At 45.0% G+C, this 20,253-nt stretch overlaps 1 protein-coding gene across 1 annotated transcript in view; it reads left to right on the top strand.

The window, feature by feature from the left end:
* VPS54 (VPS54 subunit of GARP complex) overlaps positions 1-20,253 on the top strand; it is a 243,203-nt gene that overhangs the window by 20,510 nt on the left and 202,440 nt on the right. The window contains exon 2 of the mRNA XM_082252138.1: positions 18,974-19,127. Coding sequence (XP_082108264.1) covers positions 18,983-19,127 — 145 coding nt within the window. The 5' untranslated portion in view covers positions 18,974-18,982. The remainder of the gene's footprint in view (positions 1-18,973; positions 19,128-20,253) is intronic.

Below are 20,253 nucleotides of genomic sequence, written 5' to 3'. Positions count from 1 at the left end.
TCTTTAGCGGGGTCTCATAGCTGGTCCATTTGTGGACCCTTGGCTGGCTTCCCCCTGCGGGATCGAAGTCAGCAGTCTCCCCTGATTATGTTTCGGGGTGAGCTTAGTATGAAGCTGATTTAAGACAGGGGGGTCCATGAGCTGATTCGGTCTTGCTACAAGATCGAGTTTTGGTCTTATCCTCCAGTGAGGTTCTTTCCTTCCAACCTGCGTTTGTCCCCGGACAGCCTGCGGGGTCTCTTCGGGGCGGTGCAAGACTTTCTACTACAAGGGGTGATTGTTCCGGTTTCAAAATCGGAACCTTTTCAAGGTTTCTAGTCAAACCTGTTTACAGTTCCCAGGAAGGAAGACAAGGTACGTCCAATCCTGAACCTCGGGGCTTTGAACCGCTTTGTGTGGGTATAGAAGTTCAGATTTGGGTCCATTCATGCACTAGTGGCATCCCCACATCAAAGGACGCTTACCTTCATATTCCAATATATGTGGGTCATCAGCGTTTCCTCCGCTTTGCCATGGGCGAGGAGCATTATCAATTCTTGGCATTACTCTTTGGTCTCGCATCAGCTCCACGGGTATTCACAAAAGTGTTGGCCCCCGGGGTTGGCATTCTAGCGGCAGCGGGGGATTGCGGTACTGGGTACCTGGACGCTCCTCTTCTACAAGCAGAGTCTCTGACTGCTCTAAAGAAAAACCTGGAAATTACTGTACGGACCCTGCAGGATTTTGGTTGGAAATTGAACTTCCAAAAAGCTGCTCTGGTTCCGTCCACCAAGTTGGACTATCTGGGTCTGACTCTGGACAGCCAGCATGTTTCTTCCAGGGGAAAAAACTCCAAAAGCTGCAGGATGCTATTTGGCTCCTGCAAAATTTAATCCACATTGACACACAAAAATGTAATCCACACTGGGGTTTATTGTAAATAAAAAGTCCAAGATATGAAATAATAATGGGAGGCAGCTTACCAAAACGCCGTGGTCACTCAAATCAATGAGATGACCTCACCAAGCATTTAGGTAAAACAGATGTACTCCAGCCGCACCAAGAGGACGGGCAGTAATAAGGAAGGTCCAGTCTCCACATCAGATGTATTCAATAGATTGCAGGCATGTGTAAAAAATGTATATAATAGAAGACCATAGCATGATACTGTATTGCACTAAAATATGGATTTATTAAAAAACTACTCACAATACAGCCAAATAAAGGCACATCAAAGAAATAGGCTGAAAGAGTCCAGTCGCGGCGTCCCGCATGTTCCCAACAGCAAAACAAACATAAGGCCGGCATGGATTGGGGCGTGTGTATGTGGCGCCCCCAGACGACGTCCTTTGATGACGAAACGCGTCGGCGGCACCAGACGCCACGTACACACGCCCCCATCCGTGCCGGCCTTATGTTTGTTTTGCTGTTGGGAACACGCGGGATGCTGCGACCGGACTCTTTCAGCCTATTTCTTTGATGTGCCTGTTTTATTCGCCTGTATTGTGAGTAGTTTTTTAATAAATCCTTATTTTAGTGCAATACAGTATCATGCTATGGTCTTCTATTATATACATTTTTTACACATGCCTGCAATCTATTGAATACATCTGATGTGGAGACTGGACCTTCCTGATTACTGCCCGTCCTCTTGGTGCGGCTGGAGTCCATCTGTTTTACCTAGATGCTTGGTGAGGTCATCTCATTGATTTGAGTGACCACGGCGTTTTGGTAAGCTGCCTCCCATTATTATTTCATATCTTGGACTTTTTATTTATTATTGGTGGTTACTCACAATGATGTTTTATTTAACATTCAATTTTATTGATTAGCGCTACACTATTGTATTTATGTTTATTGGATCACTGTCTGTTGGTCTAGTGTCAGCAGCTTTCACTTTGTATCACTATATTTCATTTTTTTAGCGCAGAAATTCCCCATAAATTTATATTGTAATAAGAACCAAGTGAGTGCAATGTGTACCGTTTTAATATAATAAAATAGAGTTGAAACTTTATCACGCTAGTAGAAGCTTTTTTTTCCTTGTCTTCACATGCATGGTCTTTGCTGAATAACATACTGGACCGGATAGAGTGGTGATGATATGCTGATGGTGCCTTATCCATGAGAGTGGGTAGGCATATGGATCTGGTGAGTCTGCATTTCATCCGTATTATCCCTGGCACACTGGTGGTGGAGAGTGACAGTGCATCCTCTAAACTCACTATCTTTGCCCTCTTGGATGAGCGTATAAATTATTAAGAGCCAAGTTTTGATCCTATGGACTATTGCAAATAGTACTAACAAAAGTGTGCAGGCATTTGGTAGCCATACTGCATGCATCATAAGATTATTATTGCTTTTGGGAGCATTATAATAGCTGGTGGGGGTTACCACCATTCCTGTGCTACTGAATTTATTTTCTTTAGGGATACCTGTAAGGATTCAATGGGACAATGCCATGGCTGTGACGTATGTCAATCGCCAAGTGGGCACAAGAAATGTCCTGGCGGCTCAGGAGGTAGCCGGCATTCTAAGGTTCATCTGTGTCTCCGGTGGGGAACTTCCAAGATGGACCTGTTGGCATCTCCTCTCAACAGGAAGGTATGTAGAATTGAGGCTTGGTCTCAGGATCCTCTGGTTGACGCCACCGACGCACTGGTGGCTCCTTGGGGCCAGTATCATCAGATATGCGCCTTTCTCCTGCTAAAACTTCTGCCAAGGCTTCTGCAAAGAATCGAGGCAGAAGGGATCCGGTCATCCTAGTGGATCCAGACTGGCCTCGTCGATCTTGGTACGCCGATCTGGTACGGCCGGTCGCCGATGCCCCTTGGAGGCTTCCTCTTAGAGCAGATCCTTTGGCCCAAGGGCCAATCTTCCATCCTGCTTTACAATCGCTGGCTTTAACGACTGTTAAGGTGCTGAAGGATAGGGGGTTGTCTGAATCATTGATTCCACGCTGTTAAAGGCTAGAATATCTTCCTCTAGGAAGATTTACCATTGCGCCTGGAAGATGTACATTGCATTGTGTGAGTCTCTTGGGGGTCATCCCTGTTCCCTTTCGGTGGCTCTGATTTTGGCATTCCTCCAACAAGGTGTTGAGCAGCGCCTGGCCTTGGGTACTGTCAAGGGCCAGGTTTTTGCCCTTGGCGTTCTTTTATTACCGTCCTTTGGCTACGCATTCTTTGGTTCGCACCTTTAGTAGGGGGTTCGCCACTTGGCTCCCCCAGGTACGGACTCCGTTGCCTCAGTGGGATCTCAATTTGGTGCTGTTGGTTCTCCAGTAACAGCCTTTCAAATATATTCCTCTACTTACATTGTCCCAGAAGGTAGCCTTCTTGGTGGCTATTTCTTCTGCACGCCGGGTGTCTGAGCTGGCGGCATTGTCTTGTCGTTTACCTTACCTGGTGGCTCACAGAGATAAAGTGGTGCTTCGCCCTTGTCAGTTTTTCCTTGCTAAGGTTGTTTCTGGTTTCCATCTGAATGAAGACCTTGTGTTGCCTTCCCTGTGTCCTAAGTCTAAACATCCTAGGGGGATTGCCTTGCACTCTCTGGGTGTGGGTCGGGTGCTCAGGGTGTACCTTGCGGAAACTGAGTCGTTTAGGAAATCAGCCTTATGGTTTGTCCTTACAGATGGACCTCACAAAGGGTTGGTCGCGTCTGTCACAACTATTTCCAGATGGACAAGACAGACAGTGGTGCAGGCCCATTCCATCAAGGGTGGGGTTCCTCCATTCCCTGTTAAAGCGCTTTCTACGTGGGCGCTTTGTGCCTCTTGGGCTTTCCGCAATCAGGCGTCAGTGATACAAGTTTGCAAGGCGGCCACCTGGTCGTCTGTGCACACTTTCACAAAATTTTATAAAGTGGATGTACTGGCATCTGCGGATACTGCTTTAGGCCGCAAGGCTTTGCAGGCCGCTGTTTGAGAGGACCTGGTCCTCTTTAAGGGTGCATTGTTTTCAGATGAGCTCCAGTTGTTCCTGGTTGAGCTCCATGTTACCTGGTTGGCTAGGTTTAGCCTTTTGGGAATTTTTGCTGCTGTGTTTTTCCCACCCCTCATGTTTGACACTGCTTTGGGACGTCCCAATGGTTAAGAAGATTCTGGAGCTGTGTCTGTCAATGAACAAAAGAGAAAATTGGATTTTTGTCTTACCATAATTGAACACAACACCCACCCCTCTATTGAGTTGGGTTATTTTTTATCTGACACTGCTTGCAACAAAACTGATTGCCTATAGCAGAGTGTGGGGATATATCCCCTTGGACTGCCCCATAGGCGTGGTAAAGCTTTTTCCATGCCTAGTGTCCTACTCCTGTAGGGGGCAGCATACCCCAATGATTAAGAAGATTCTGGAGCTATGAACATCAGAAAAAAGGATTTTACGGTAAGACAAAAATCCAGTTTTTTTATTATATTGGAAAATCAGCTTCAGTATTTGCTACGCTTAATGAACCTTTAGCTTGGGATGAAAAGTTGCCCTGATCTATGGCCAAAGACTTGTTTATACTAGATTTATTTTAAAAAAAGTGTTAATTTTTCTAAGGCCGGCAAGAAACGGAGTAGATTTCTTTCCTGCAACAAGAAGTTTTTTAAACTTCCGCATCAACACACAAAATGTTAACAGGAGAATCCCTCCTGCCGAGCCATTGTGTTATTGCTAGTGGCTGTAACAACATGTTACAACCGGCAGGCAGGTTGTACCCAAGTCGATCGATTGATCAACTTGGCTACAGTCAGCCTTGCCCAAACATGGTTGGAATCTCAGCCAGTTCTTGCTCAACCGGCCGAGATTCAAACCGTCTATGGCTGGCTTTATAGGTTCTGTAGCCAAGCAGATGCCAAGCAAACTCCCTTAAGTGTAAACCAGGGCAAAATAATATTAACAAAAAAAAAAAACATATGCAGTATATCTCTGTATTACTCTGGGAACAAATGCAAGTACAGAAAAATACCCACTGATCTGCAAATAATTTACTATGATCATAAATCCTGGTATAGACTGCCAACATACAGTATTTTTGTGAGCCAGGTGGTGTCAGCCCTGCACATTTCCTTGCTAAACTACTCAAACCTGTCCTATTCTCTACAACAAGGACTTATTCTGTTTTTGTGGTGTATAACCACAAGGGAGGACTAAGGCTGAGTTCACATTGGTGCGCTGCAGTTTGGGTGCAGCCCAAATGTATCTGCCTTTTTACACATGGTTTTAGGTGAGCTCCCATTTAATTCTATTAGACCGTGTGTTTTCTGAAAGCACATCAAAGATGCAGCATGCAGGACTTTCATGAAAATGCATGGTCTAATAGAAGTGAATGGGAGCGAATGAAAGACCCTGTATGAATCGTGCTGCACCCAAACCACAGCACACCGGTGTGAACACAGCTTAAATAGACTTCCTGAAAGAGCACAGCAAGTGTGCACAAGATACAGGACAGCTCTGAATTTCCCCAAAAAATATTAACATTTCTCTTTTATCACTTTTAATCAGTCCTTTTTGATAGTATATTTAATAGGCTAAAAGGGAAAAAGTAAGGTAAGGTTAATGTCCACTTTCATTTTTATTCATTTAATCTTCAAGAAATTTTTTTTTTTTTTTAATAGTGTTCTGATATAGCGATGGGGTTGAGCAGCAGTTAAAATAAATGGACATGTGAACCATTCCCCATTCTGAAAAGAAGAAGTTGTAGAGCTCTCAATCTCCAAAGTGAAATGTCAGCGAGCTTCTCTAGACCCTGACTGCACTGTGATCTGTGTACTCTGTATGCAGTGACACGTTGGCTAGAAGTTATGTCACATGTTTGCTGAGCCGGTGACTATGTTACACGTCACCTTGTGCACTTGTCTTACGTGTTTGTCTTACCTGAGTACTGTAAAGTCTTAAATTCATTTCAGCAGTGAAATGGAGAACCCATGTGTATGCTTAGCCACAGAACAATACTGGATTTTGCTAAATCTTCTAGCTATTGTGAATAAAAGTAAAACATATGGCATGCAAAGGATGGAAACCTAATGCCTCGTACACACACTGAGAATATTAGACGAGTGATCGTCTGTTTTTTTGTTGCATGCTCTCATATTGGAAAACAGGTTACCGTAGGAAAATTTTCGTACGACAGAATACAACTTCGGAAGTGATGTAATTATATTGTAATGTATTCTTTTGTTTCCGAGCATGTGTGGTCTTGGTCTTCCGATTTTTTTTTTTTTTTTCAGACGAATACTTTATTAATTAAAATGAAAATTGTTCGCTCTGCTATTGCTCAAGAAAAGTTTTTGTGTTTGTCCCTTTGGATATTGTTGGATTAAATGTCATGATTGGCTCTCAAAAGCTGTGTACTACTGATTTGATTATTGTACGATCGCTTCGAAAGCAATTTTTGTCATCCGATTTTTTGATCGTGTGTACTAGACATTACATGAGAGAAAAATGTAGGCTGCCATTGCTGATGTCTCCCCTGGAAAATGCTCCTTATTTTTTTGTCGTGCTGAATCAGAATGGTGCTGGGAGTCACTGACTTCCAGAAGTATAAATAATTTACTCTTCTATAGCATTCATATACGGCATACTTGTTTTGTGTTCTTAGGCTCCATGTACACGGGACGTTGTTAAAAGTCCCTTTGAATGCTGGAATTTTTAGGACGTTTGAAACGTCCGTTCGGTCGCGTTTGTACCCAGGTTTAGCGGGCGTTTAGCGGCGCTTGCGGGCGTTTGCGTTTAGAAGCGTTCCTAGAGGTCAAAAAAAATTATTCCCCTTTAAAATGGAAAAACGCGAACGCTAAACGTGGGTCATCGCGTTCGGATGCGTTCAGATGCGTTCGGACGCATTTGTGCGTTTGAAATGCCGGGAAACACAGGTTTGAACGCAAAAAAATGCATTCTAAAAAAAGTCCCTGAACGCAACTTCCTGCAAATGACTGTAAACGACCTGGTGTACATGGCCAATTAAGATAACATGTAGGTGGGTTCAGGGGCTTCTGAAAAAAACGCCCAACTGCTCCTAAACGCCCATTTCCAGCATCCTGTGTACATGTACCCCAAGTGCTATGGAAGCCAGACGTATATTTCTTGTGTTGAAAATGTTCTTCCAGGAAGTGTGAACATTCTAAAATTCTGAAACCAATAAGGCTTATTCCCTAAAATAGTACATAGAACAAAATGCTAGTGCCTTCATTTCTTGAAATAGGGAAGCAGCCTTTATTTAAATGCACTATTTTAAAGAATATGTTAACCCAACATTTCATATTCCTGATATCTGCCTGCTGTACCAAATACTTGCATGAAAAGTATCCTGTTCTCTTTGTATCGCTTCCTTTGTTTGGAATCTCTGGGATTCCTGCTAGTCTCTCTGCTTTCCTATGAAAAACTGGCCACACTAGGCATGAGAGCACAGTGTGGTCAGTTCTATAGTTTTCCCTCTCAAATGATCAGACTTGTCCTGACAAGCCCTCCCTCCGAAGCCCAGCCATTCACTGGGAAGATCAGTATGTGATGTTTCTCCTCCATCTCTCTGAGCTCCTTATGCACCTGAGAACTGAGGGTATGTGAACACCTATTAAAAAGGGGGAAAAGGTATTTATAATGTTTTATAAATCTGTACATAAATATTTTGCCTTTAATTTCTATTTTAAACTGAATGGGTTGTTTTACAAGGTAAGGGTTTACCTTTGCTTTAATTAGGATCAGGATGATAACCCTGGAACATACACCTTTAACTACAAGTCAGCAGTTACAATATCTCTATCCGTAGTGGCCCGTCCATTAGGGGGGCAGGGGCACCGCCCCTCTAATCCATGGGCCCGGCCCCTAATCTACATGCAGGGTGCCAGACGCATGGATTCCAATGTTTTTTTTTTTAAAAGTACATGATTACAGCTGGAGGCTCTAATTGGCTTCAAAAAGGGTGGGCTTGGGGCACAGAGCAATGCACTACAAGCCCACCTGGTTGTGTGACATTAGCGAATTAATATTCGCCAATGTCTTCCTGTTTCTCCTCATGGCCAATCAGGAAGCGGGTTCTGAGTCCCGATTGCCCGGGAGTCCTAAGACCTGATTGGTCGTGAGTCCTAACTCACGATTGGCCAGGAGGAGAAGTGACCGCCGGAGACACTGGGAGAAGCCGCCACCTGGATGGGGTAAGTGCAGGGGCTGGCGGGGGGCCTGGTGGGCGACGGGCGATCGATTGAGCAATGGGGGGAGTTATGTGGTTGGCTGGCTGGGGGGGGGGGGGCAGGAAAATTGAGCACCAGCCACCACTGATCTGTATTCTTCACTGGTATGATTTAGAGTGGATGTAAACCCTCTCCCATACCCAGTGAAGTGAACAGATTATACACAGAGATAAAACAAATCTCCCTACATAATACGTTTTACTTGTATATCTGCTGTCTTCTCTTTCTATACTCTTTGGAAAGTGCAAGTCAGGTTACAAATCTTTCTTCCTGTTTCAGCAGCACATAGGGGTGGGTGTGGAGTTTGGGCCTGTGTGTGAGCGGTTTGGAGAAAAGGCACCCAACATAGGCAGAGGAACTAAGGAACATGCAAAGCTGTACTGTGAATAGCCCAGCTCTCTGCTTATCTCCCTCTAAGCACCCTCCCTGACACAAATTTTCAGCTGCTATTATCTCGTGTGTTGGAGAAAATGGACACTTAGAGCTTTGAAGAGAGATAAGTAAACACTACAGATTTATGTGCCCAGGTCAAATTTCATGAATGGGGTTTACAACAACTTTAATATCAATTTTTATTCACTAGTATTTCTTTACTGAGGAAAAGGTAATAGTTTTAAAGCGGAGTTCCACCCTGGATTTGTTTTTTTTTTTTTTAATACCCCCGGGACAGTCAGGGCTAGTGCATTCCACAATGGCTAGCCTCTGATCTGTCCCGGGTTGCACTTACCTGCAAGACGAAATACTTACCTTGCAAACGTCTTGTCCAGCACTGCCATCTCCGATGTGGGCAGCTTGAAGCCAGTGCGTCCTCTTCGGCGTCTTCTTCCGCCTTCTGTGGTCCCACGATGCTCTGCGCCGGCCCCGACGTCACTTCCGGGTCGCGCGCGTCACCCCTCCACAGCTTCTGGGCATGCCCAGAAGCTGTTTAGAAGGGGATGACGCGCGCGACCCGGAACTGACGTCGGGGCCGGTGCAGGCGCAATGATTCCTGGGAGCTATGACGTCCAGCTCCCAGGAATCATTGCAGAGCCAGGAAGTGACGACGGGCCGCGGCCGAGGAAGGAGGAAGAAGGAAGTAAGGTAAGTATATTTTCTTCGCTACGAGGTAAGTAAAAAAAAAAAAAATATGCGATTATCCATTTCTTTTTCAGGTGACCCGGAGCGAGAAGATGGAGGTAAGTATAAAAATAGGGTGGAACTCCACTTTAACCAGTTGTCCTACAATACACTGTCCTGTGATTTTCTAGCTAAACCAGTCTAATTTAGCTGCAAACCATTCTAAAAATACTGCTGCACCTTTTCTATATTACTTGTCTCTGCTGCTCACACCTCTGAGTGCCTACCCTGTCAGCATAACATCCTTTCTGATATTGTATAGATAAGAAACTGTTTGTTCATCAGGAAAGTATCCGATGTACACGTGTCTCCTACACACTGTGCACATAGTCATTATGAGAATAGTGATTGTAGATTCTGCCTCACTACTTTTGATGCATTGACGTTCTATTAAATAGTGACAGTGGTTAGTAGAGTCCAAATGATTTATTATGCAAATCTTCTTAAATCAAAGTGCAGGTGCTCTGTGCTCAATTTATCCAATACGGCTCGTGACTTTTGGTGGCATGGATTCCTTTTCGGTTTGCAAATAGTGAAAGGTCGGCACCCAGGAATTAAATGTAATTAAAAAGCTCTTTATTAAATACCCATTGGGATACAAAGGGATCCTATACGCAACCCATGCTTATGACCCTTCAGGCCTTAGTCATAGCTATGTGGCTATGACTAAGATGGGTATGTAATAAAGAATTTTTTATTTGCACTTAATTCCTGGGTGCTGATTTCTCACTATTTGGATAAATATGTTGGCAGCTTGTCTAGCTGCGGTCTTGGCACAGGTGGAACTTTGCTATATCCAATGAAGAGTATAGGGGTTGCAGCACCACACTCAGTTGTTATGGATTTATTTTAACCACTTTAAGACCGGAAGGATTTGCCCCCTTAATGACCAGGCCACTTTTTTCAACTTGGCACTGCATGACCTTAACTGACAATTGCGCGGTCATCCAATGCTGTACTCAAACAAAATTTACGTCCTTTTTTTCCCACAAATAGAGCTTTCTTTTGGTGGTATTTAATCACCTGTACGATTTTATATTTTTTGCGCTATAAACAAAAAAATTGCGTCAATTCAGAAAAAAAAAACAATATTTCTCTTGCTTCCTCCGACATTTGCCGCCACCTCTAAGTCATCACTGTTGGGTATTGACTTCCGCTCCGCAGGAGTAGCTAGGCATAAAGACTTAGTCAAAAGAACAAAGGCATTTGCATATACACACCCATGGGGGCTGTCCCATCTGGTCAATACCCCCCTGCAGTGACCACTCCCAACTCAGTTTTAATCTGCCTAGCGTCAGGAAGTGGCACGCCTCTCTAGTGTCTCGGTGCTTAACCGGCGACTGATATGGCGGAAGAGCTGGTCGGCTGACCAGTCCTAGCGGGAAACAGTTGCTGATTTTCCCTATGCTGGCTCTCGCCTTTTTGGCGAGGCGTTGGATACTCTGGTGAAAGGCGTCACAGGGGGCAAGAGCACTTTGCTGCCCCAGAACCCGAAGAACAAGTCCTTTCGAGGCAAGCGGGGTTCTGCGCCTAGATCCACTCAGGGGTCCTTTCGTGCCTTTCGGAACCAATCCAAGGGCAAGCCCTTCAAGGCCCAGGGCAGTCAGAAGAAGCCCTGGGCGGGTAAGCAGAAGTCAGGCAATGTCGGCTCGGCGGGTCAGTCCGCCTCTGCCTGAAGGGGCGCCCTCACCCATTTCTGGGGTGGGGGGACGTTTGCGCGGTTTCCTCCGACCTTGGCTGCTCCGGATATCGGACAGGTGGGATCTGGAAATCGTTAGATCGGGATACAAGATCGAATTCCTTTCCTGGCCGGCGAACGGATTCTTTCCCTCAAATCTTCATTTGCCTCCAGGGCGTCTGCAGGACCTGCAGCAAGCGGTGCAGGACCTTACTTGCTCAGGGGGTGATTGTCCCGGTGCCTCATCGGGACAGGTTTCGGGGGGTTTTTTCAAATCTGTTCGCTGTGTCCAGAAAGGAGGGCAAAGTGTGTCCTATTCTGGACCTGAAAGTACTGAACCGCTTCGTGCGTGTTCGGAAGTTCCGTATGGAGTCTCTCCTTTCGGTGGTGGCCTCCTTGAATCCAGGAGAATTCCTGGCCTCGGTAGATCTGAAAGATGCGTACCTGCACATCCCCATTTTCGAGGGTCATTAGCAGTACCTTCGATTTGCTATCGCAGAGGACCACTACCAGTTTGGGGCGTTACCTTTCGGTCTCGCTTCGGCACCAAGGGTTTTTACCAAAGTGTTGGTGCCGGTTCTGGGCCTGTTGAGGGCACAGGGCATTGCGGCCTTGGGTTACCTGGACGATCTACTTCTGGGATCACGTGCCAGCCAGGACCTAGTGTGCGATCTGTCCACCACGGTACAGACGCTCCAGGAGTTCGGATGGACCATCAACGTTCAGAAATCGACGTTGTCTCCATCGGTTCGTCTTCCCTATCTGGGAATGATTCTGGACTCTGCTCAGGCAAAGGTGTTCTTGCCGGAGGACAAGCTCCGGACCTTGCAGGACAAGCTCAGGTCCCTCAGGGACAACCCGTCCTCGTCACTCAGGACCTGTATGCGGGGCCTGGGGTTGATGGTGTCGGCCTTCGAGGCGATACCCTTTGCTCAGTTTCACACGCGGGCTCTCCAAGCGGAGATCCTGGACAGGTGGGACAGACTGCCTCAGTCCCTGGATCTGAGTGTCTCCTTGAGTCGTCAGACCAGATTGGTTCTTCTGTGGTGGCTCCAGTCCCCGTTGGTGGCGGAAGGCAAGCCCGTAGGTGTGGACGGTGATTACCACGGATGCCAGCCTGTCGGGCTGGGGTGGAGTCCTGGGCAACCTGTTTGCCCAGGGCACTTGGTCGGAGGAGGAGTCCTCCCTCCCGATTAAATGTGCTGGAATTGCGAGCGATAAAACTCTGTCTCTTCCAGTGGTCGGACCGTCTTCGGGGCCGTCCTGTCCGGGTACAGATGGACAATGCTACCGCAGTGGCTTGCATCAACCACCATGGGGGCACCAGGAGTGCTCGGGCGGCCCTGGAGGTGACCGACATTTTGTCTTGGGCCGAGACTCATGTCCCGGCGGTCTCAGCAGTTCACTTCCAAATGCTGTGTGCGAAGTGGGGATCCCCGGATGTGGCTCTGTTCGCGTTTCTGCAAAACCGACAGGTGGAAAGGTTCGTGGCAAGAACACGCGATCCGCTGGCGGACGCCTCAGATGTGTTAGTGGCCCCTTGGCATCAGTATCGTCTGATGTATGCCTTTCCTCCGATTCAGTTGTTATCCAGGTTCCTCCGCAGGTTAGCCTCGGAACCGCACCTGGTGATTCTGGTGGCGCCGGACTGGCCACGCCGGTCCTGGTACGCCGACGTTGTTCACCTGGCAGTGGCGCCTCCATGGCGACTGCCTCTGCGGTAAGATCTCCTGTCTCAGGGTCCGATCTTCCATCCTGCTTTACGGCCGCTGGCTTTAACGGCCTGGCTGTTGAGACCCAGGTCCTGAGGGACAGGGGTCTCTCTTCTGAAGTCATTCCTACCCTTGTCAAGGCTAGGAAAACCTCCTCTGGTAAGTTCTGTTACTGTACTTGGAAGGCTTATTTCGCCTTGTGTGAGTCCAGGGGGTTCTCCCCTCGCTCGTACTCGGTGTCAAGAGTATTGGCTTTCCTCCAGTCTGGGGTGGACCAGCACCTGGCACTGGCCACGATCAAGGGCCAGGTGTTCGCACTGGCTATTCTTTTCTGACGCCCTGTGGCGTCTCATTCTCTGGTTCGCACCTTCATTCAAGGTGTGCGACATTTGGCTCCTCCCAGGAAGGAGCCCTTACCTCCATGGGACTTGAACTTGGTTCTGTCTGTGTTACAGCGTGTTCCCTTTGAAAACATTCGGGATATATCGTTGTCTCTGCTGTCTAAGAAGGTTGCCTTTTTTGGTGGCAATCACTTCGGCTCGCAGGGTGTCGGAACTGGCAGCGCTCTCTTGCCGTTCTCCATACTTGGGGATTCACCGGGATAAGGTGGTCTTGAGTTCCACATTAATGAGGACATTGTCCTGCTTTCGCTTTGTACAAAGCCTAAGCATCCTAAGGAGGTTGCTCTGCACTTCTTGGATGTTGTCAGGGCGATCAGGGTTTACCTGTCGTCTACGGAATTCTTTCGGGAGACGGATTCCCTCTTTGTCCTTCCTGAGGGACCTTTGGAAGGGCATGGCTGCATCTGCAGCGACTATTGCCACATGGATCAGACAGACCATTGAACAGGCTTACGCCTTGAAGGATCGGGTTCCTCCCTTCCCTGTTAAGGCGCACTCTACCAGATCTGTGAGTGCGTCCTGGACCTATTGGCATCGGTGGCCCAGGTGTGCAAGGCTTGGTCGTCGGTGCACGCTTTTTTCCAGGATCTACAAAGTAGATGTTCTGGCATCAGCTGATGCTTGCTTTGGCCGCAAGGTTCTCAGTGCGGCTGTGCCATGAAAGAACCTTATTTTTTTGTGGGTCCCTGGCTGTTGGTATTTGCTTTCCTGGGCTGTTGCTCCTGTTGAGCATTGTTTTCTGTTGCCCAGCAGGTTCTCTTACTGTCATGTAAGGTTCCTTTCTCTGATGTGGGTACTGCGTTGCCTTTTTTCTACGGTTGCGTCTCCCACCCCTCATGTCTATACTGCTTTGGGACATCCCAACCGTGATGACTTAGAGGCGGCGGCGACTGTCGGAGGACGTAAGAGAAAACTGAATTTTTGTAAAATCTTACCTGTAAAATTCCTTTCTCTCAGTCCTCCGACAGTCGCCGCCCCCGCCCCTCTTTTGGGGTTCTTATTACCTACTGCTGTGCTACCAAACTGAGTTGGGAGTGGTCACTGCAATGGGGTATTGACCAGATGGAACAGCCCCCATGGGTGTGTATATGCAAATGCCTTTGTTCTTTTGACTAAGTCTTTATGCCTAGCTACTCCTGCGGAGCGGAAGTCAATACCCAACAGTGATGACTTAGAGGCGGCGGCGACTGTCGGAGGACTCAGAGAAAGGAATTTTACAGGTAAGATTTTACAAAAATTCCATTTTTTCACACTGCTATATGACATTCCCCTCCAAAAAATGTAAAAATCAAAATTTTTTAACATTTTATCCCAATTTGTTTTCTGCAAAATATTTTTGGTAAAAAAAATCACAACAAGCGTATTTTGATTGGTTTACGCAAAAGTTATTGCGTCTACTAACTACGGGAAAGATTAATGTAATTTTTATTTATTTTTTTTACTAGTAATGGCGACGATCTGCGTTTTTTTTTTTTTTTTTTTTGCGGGACTTCGACATTTTGGCGGACAGATCGGACCCCTGACTGACATTTTTGACACTTTTGGGGGGACCAGTGACATTACTATAGTAATCAGTGCTAAAAGAAATCTGCAATGTTAGGCCCCTTTAGCACAGGGGAGTCCATCGGCGGTTTTTCTCGGCGGGGGATCAATCGGCCGATCCCCCGCTGAGCAGACGGATGGCCGCTCTGTCTCCGCGCTGCGTGCGCAGACAGCACTGTCAGGTCCCCGCTGTTTTCTTTGGGGGAATCGGATGAGAACGGACCCTCTGTCCGCTCTCATCCGATCCACCCTAATAGGAAAACCCTATTTTCCATCCGTCCAGATTTGACAGATCGGATCGGATCAGATGTCAGCGGACATGTCTCTGCTGACATCCGATGCCCCATAGAGAGATCCGCCAAAAAAACGGGCAGGCGGATCTGAACGGTCTGCCTGTGTGAAAGGGGCCTTACTGTAATAATGACACTGACAGGGAAGGGGTTAACAGTATAGGTAATCAAGGGGTTAATTGTGTACCTAAGGGCGTGTTTCTAACTAGGGGTGTGTGGCTTGTGGAATGACCATGGAGACCTGTAATCCTATATAGAAGGATCACAGGGGCTCGATGATCATTCCAGGGAGAAAACCGGTCAGCTGTGTTTACAACAGCTGAGCATTTTTCTTTCTCAGCGGGGAACAATCGTGGGTGTCAGACGGCAATCGGAGCCGCCTGCCCCCTTGCATCGGCTTCCCTGCTGACAATCGGGAGCGGACGTGCTCGCCCCCTAGTTGCCACCAGGTGACCGACGTAGACGGTAGAAAGAGTCAAGTAACTACTGTTAACTAACTTTATTGGAGGGAGGTCTGTAATTAGAATACTGAAAGCTGCTAACATGTATGAACCTCTGACCTGAATGGTGGGCTGTTCTGATCAGGCAAAGCTCTGGCACCTCTGGGTAATGTTGAAGTCCCCAACCTGTACACACTACTACTGGCCCTTCACTATTTGTAGGGTGTGGGCAAACAAGCTTTATCAGTATGAGGAAGTGCTGAGCTTTTCCTGATCCAAATGCCCAGCATTCAGGCAAAGCAAGAGAAACTGAGGTGTATGCTAAAGAGTTATAATCTCTAAACTGCTGTAGTTTAAAGCAACAAACCAAGCAATTATTAGTAAAAAATGCTAGCATGTGCAATTTTTTTGGCAAAAAAGACTTTGCCCGTCTTGTCTGCCAAAAAAATCTTTTCACTTATTGTCTGCAGGGGTGCCTGAATTACAGGATTGTCTGAACAAAAGTAAAAATCCATTGCATGTTAAGAGTTCATATGTATTTTAGCTGTGTCTCTAGATGTTTGCCTGAAGTACAGCGTTAACATTTTGATAAAAATAGGCTCTTTGTAAACTGTTGGATTGCATGTGTTGGGCATTGCTGACTACATATTTTTTATAATTCTGTGATTGTTTTCACAAATCTGTTGTATTTTTCTGTAACTTTTAGCTTTCTGACCTTTGCTGCTGTTTCTATCTACAATTCCAAATCTAATAAAATCTTGCTCAGAAAATCAGAGGAAAAATATCACTTTTGAAGCGATCGTACGATAATCTGATCGTTCACAGCTACACAGCTTTGGGGAGCCGATCTTGATAAGTTCATGCTAAATTATCCGAAGGGACAAACATGAAAATTTTTCTCATTTCATTTAATCAATACAATATTCGTCCGAAAAAAATCAGAAGACCAAAACCAATACAACCAATTACATCACTTCCGAAGTTGTACTCTGTCGTAGGAGAATTTTTGAAATTTTAGTAACCTATTGGTTTTCGAAATGAGACCAGCATGCAAAAAAAATTAACAAATTTAAAAAAACGGTTGATTGCTCGCTCGTTAGCCAGTGTTTTTCACTTTCAGATTCCAACATAACATTTTAGCCTCGTTGGATGGGAATACTTAAAGATTGGTGAGGTATTGTGGAATCAAGAAAAGTTTACACTGTGGTCCCTGTTCATTTTAGAGCGATCCTATGCCTTATATAAAGAATCCGGGATATTTTATTTATAGATTTGCTATTCTAGCACCTCTTGTATAAAACAAATAAAAATTTAGAACAAAGAGGTAATGGTCAAAGCAAGTATTCAGACCCAGATCTAAAGTGCAGAGATTTGACCCTGACAGATGCCTTTTTTGGTGACAGGTCCTTTTTTTTTGTAAATTCTTTTATTGAAATGGAAAAGGCATATGACAAGTCACAAAAAGGAATACAATGAGCAGTTTCAAGATAAAGTAGAATACGTAGCTCTCAGTCAACATATCCAGTATGGACAGGTCCTCTTTAATGAGACATCAAGGGGTCTAAAAGACCTGATGTGTTACCCGTTCACTAATGGAACATACAGTACATCTCATTCCATTGGCTTATTCTTCAGTCATATTGGCTGGGCACTTTGAATCCAGGACCCAGAAGGGCTTTGTCCTCCTATGTGATTAAAAACCATTTTTAGTAAAAAAAAAAAATGTTTAAAAAAAGTGTAAAAATGTAAAAATCTCCACCCAGGCACCTAAAATCCCCCCACAAAAAAATGTTTGAGCCCCACCTGCTGGTGTGCAGAGAGATTATTTAGGAGTAAAAGGTAGAGAAGGAAGAATGGGGGATAATGAGAATGAAAAGAACAGGGAGACGGTTGGGGGGGCACAAGGAGGGGGGAGAGATTGGACCAAAGATGGGAGCCATGGGTGGTGTTGGGAACCTCTCCCTAACTGTCACCACGGTCCGATAAAAGGAAAAATTTCTATCAAGCCTACAGTTAGTTACAGTATTCTTAAAGTGGACCTTCAGTCCTGCTCTGTACCCCCGCTGCCATTATAGCAAGGGTATTGTTACCAACAGGTGAAGATCTTTTAAAGCTTATAAGTCATTTTTTAAAAAATTTTTAGCCATTACGTGGGACTCAATACAGTCCTTTTAGTATATGAAGGCCAAAATCTCCCGTAATAAGATTACATTGACTTCTGAATGATACTGCATTTCTCAAATGTATTCATATTCTATAGCTTCATAACATGTAAACAAAAGGGCATAGCTCAGATACCAAGAGACAAATGAAGCCACTGATGCTGAGGGCTGTGGTATAATTTTCAGCTAATTAAAGTGAGACATTTATTGAATGACAGAATACAAAAAGGAAAAGCGTATGGATGTGAAATGTCTCTGGCCGGGTTATTTTAAGGTATATTGTAGAATGCATTACCAGTCTTATCCTTAGGTTTGTACTGCATGAGGTATATACATTCATGTAGTCCCAGTAAGCATATAGAGTTGATAAGCATCCATAAATAAGACCTCATGGTTCTCAAATATAGTAAGTCAATAAGCCAATGTCGGGTAATGCTGGACTTTCCCCTGTATCTATCCCAACAGATGCCTTTTAATTGGAATAAATACAGCATATTGCTGGAATTCACTTTCAGTTGTGAACAGCTGAAGTTTTGGAGTACTCACAGTGTTTAATCAGATGTGGAAATAAACCTGCATTTACTAGCTAGCCCCAGGTTCTATTGCTCCTGCACAGGTTGCAGGAAAGAAATTTGCTTGATTCCCCTCATGGACACAGACAGTCTTGATGCGGGAATCCTTCCTGTCAGGCAATTGTCTTCTCCCGGCAGGGGAAGCCGTCCCTGCTGGGAGAAGACACAGATTATCACTAATGGCCATAGCAGCTGCTAGTGATAATCACTAGACAATCCGGCAGGTGGGGCTACCCAATTTGATTCATTGATCTGCCCAATATCTGTTCAAATCTCGGCCGACCTTACAAGGGCTCAGTAATGACAAACATTCAATACTTCTTACATCTTTCAGTTGTCTATTTAGTCCCTCCCTTCTTCTAGTCAAGGGAATAGCTGAGATAGGGTAAGGCTCACTAATGATGACATTTTTTATTTGTGGTTTGGGGACCATAATGACACATATGGGGAGTTGTATATGGGCAAACATTTGGTAAGAAATGTCCTAGGGTGTCAAGTCTAAAAATAATTTAATCCTATGATTCCTTACATGCTGTTTGACCATAATGACTGGAAAAAACAGCACAGTAGACCTCTTATATAAATTATTCAGGGCCTGGTATAAGCTTACATGCTGCCTTGTGATGGCTTAATCGCTCGTTATTGTCAGGCAAGTTGCAGTACAAAAAGCATTTTTCCTACGTTCCACGTTTACAGTACTGTATGTACAGTATAAAAACATATAACCTGGTCTGACAGGCATTCACAGCTACATTATGTATGATTTGTTCCTCACTCTTCATTGAGAATGCGCAGTTTGGTGAAATCGTTAGTATGGAGAACAGAATGTAAACTGGTATAGTTTTATGTAATGATTGAAATAGTAAAAAACTGCTCTGGTGACAAAGTGTTTGTTTTTGTTGTTTGCACAGCTCCTCTAGATGTATGCAATGGCATCTAGCAACAGCTCTTCAATAGTGCCTCACTCGAATAACAGCAAAACCATGTACAGAAAGGGCCTGAACCCTTCACAGCAAAAAGGACCAGTGCGATCACTCCCTGATGTGTGCCCCAAAGAACCTACCGGTGAGTCCTTAGAATTAGACATTTTTCCCCTGTTGCATTTTTAAATGATAGCATGTTCTGGAACATATCCACCAAAAAGTGATATTTTAATTATAACATTTCTGGGTAGTGATGTTTAGATAGCGGCCTATATATTTATTTGAATGTGGTACTTAGCATTATTTATGGTATATTCACACCAGATGCGCAAGGGTGCTTTTGTGAGTGCATTCCCAACGCATGGCAACCAAAAAAACAATAGTTCCTTATAAATGCAGTTCACACCAGTGCAGTGCATTGCATTTGCCCAGTGCTGAAAAAAGGTACAGTATGCACTACTTTTTTTTTTCTGTGCAATGCGTTCAAATGCACACAAACGTGCAAAAACACACTGCACAGCAAGTCAATATAAAAAAAACATGCTACACATGTAAAATGCATGCCAACACATTCCAAAAAAAAAAAAAAGCAATGCAACTTGCATGTGTTGTGGTGTAGATCTGGAGAGATTAAAAAAATATATTCAGTACATCTTTGTGATGCATATACATTTCCTCAAGCTTGGTGTCTTTTTAAAACGCGCAAAGCAACATACAGTATATGTTGATCTTGCCAGAAATCCAGTGCGCTCCAAACTTACTGCAGAGAGGTGACAATGTTACCTCGGGTGCACTTAAATCTCAAGCAGCTTTGTGAGTTCTCATCTCGTGGACTACCCAACGCCTTCCTTTTTGTTGTGGACATGAGGGGCTGACAACACTGCTTAGGATATAAGTGCACCTAAGGCAGAGTTGTCTGCACATATTGCATGTAATGCATAGATGTACTTCATGTTTTGTTTGTCTATGCCCAGACATAAACTATAAAGGGTCAGTCCTAATAGATATTGATGGAGTTTAGTAGACTGATTCTGACACTTGCTTTTTTATATGCCTTTGATACTACTAAACTAAGATCTTCCTTACATAATCCTTGACCATCTATCCATATGCCTTGCATGTTCTAGCATATTTTGTTGCATTCTACTTTATATATTAGTTTGGGTAGACTTGCATCCTTTAATCCAGGAATAGGCAACCCTGGCACTCCAGCTGTGAGGAAACTTCAAATCTCATCATGTTTTTGCCTTTGGGAGTCTTACCTCTGG

The sequence above is a fragment of the Pelophylax lessonae genome (assembly GCF_965119305.1).
Source record: "Pelophylax lessonae genome assembly, chromosome: 3".
Classification (NCBI taxonomy): Eukaryota; Metazoa; Chordata; class Amphibia; order Anura; family Ranidae; genus Pelophylax; species Pelophylax lessonae.
This window is presented reverse-complemented; position numbering and strand designations above follow the sequence as displayed.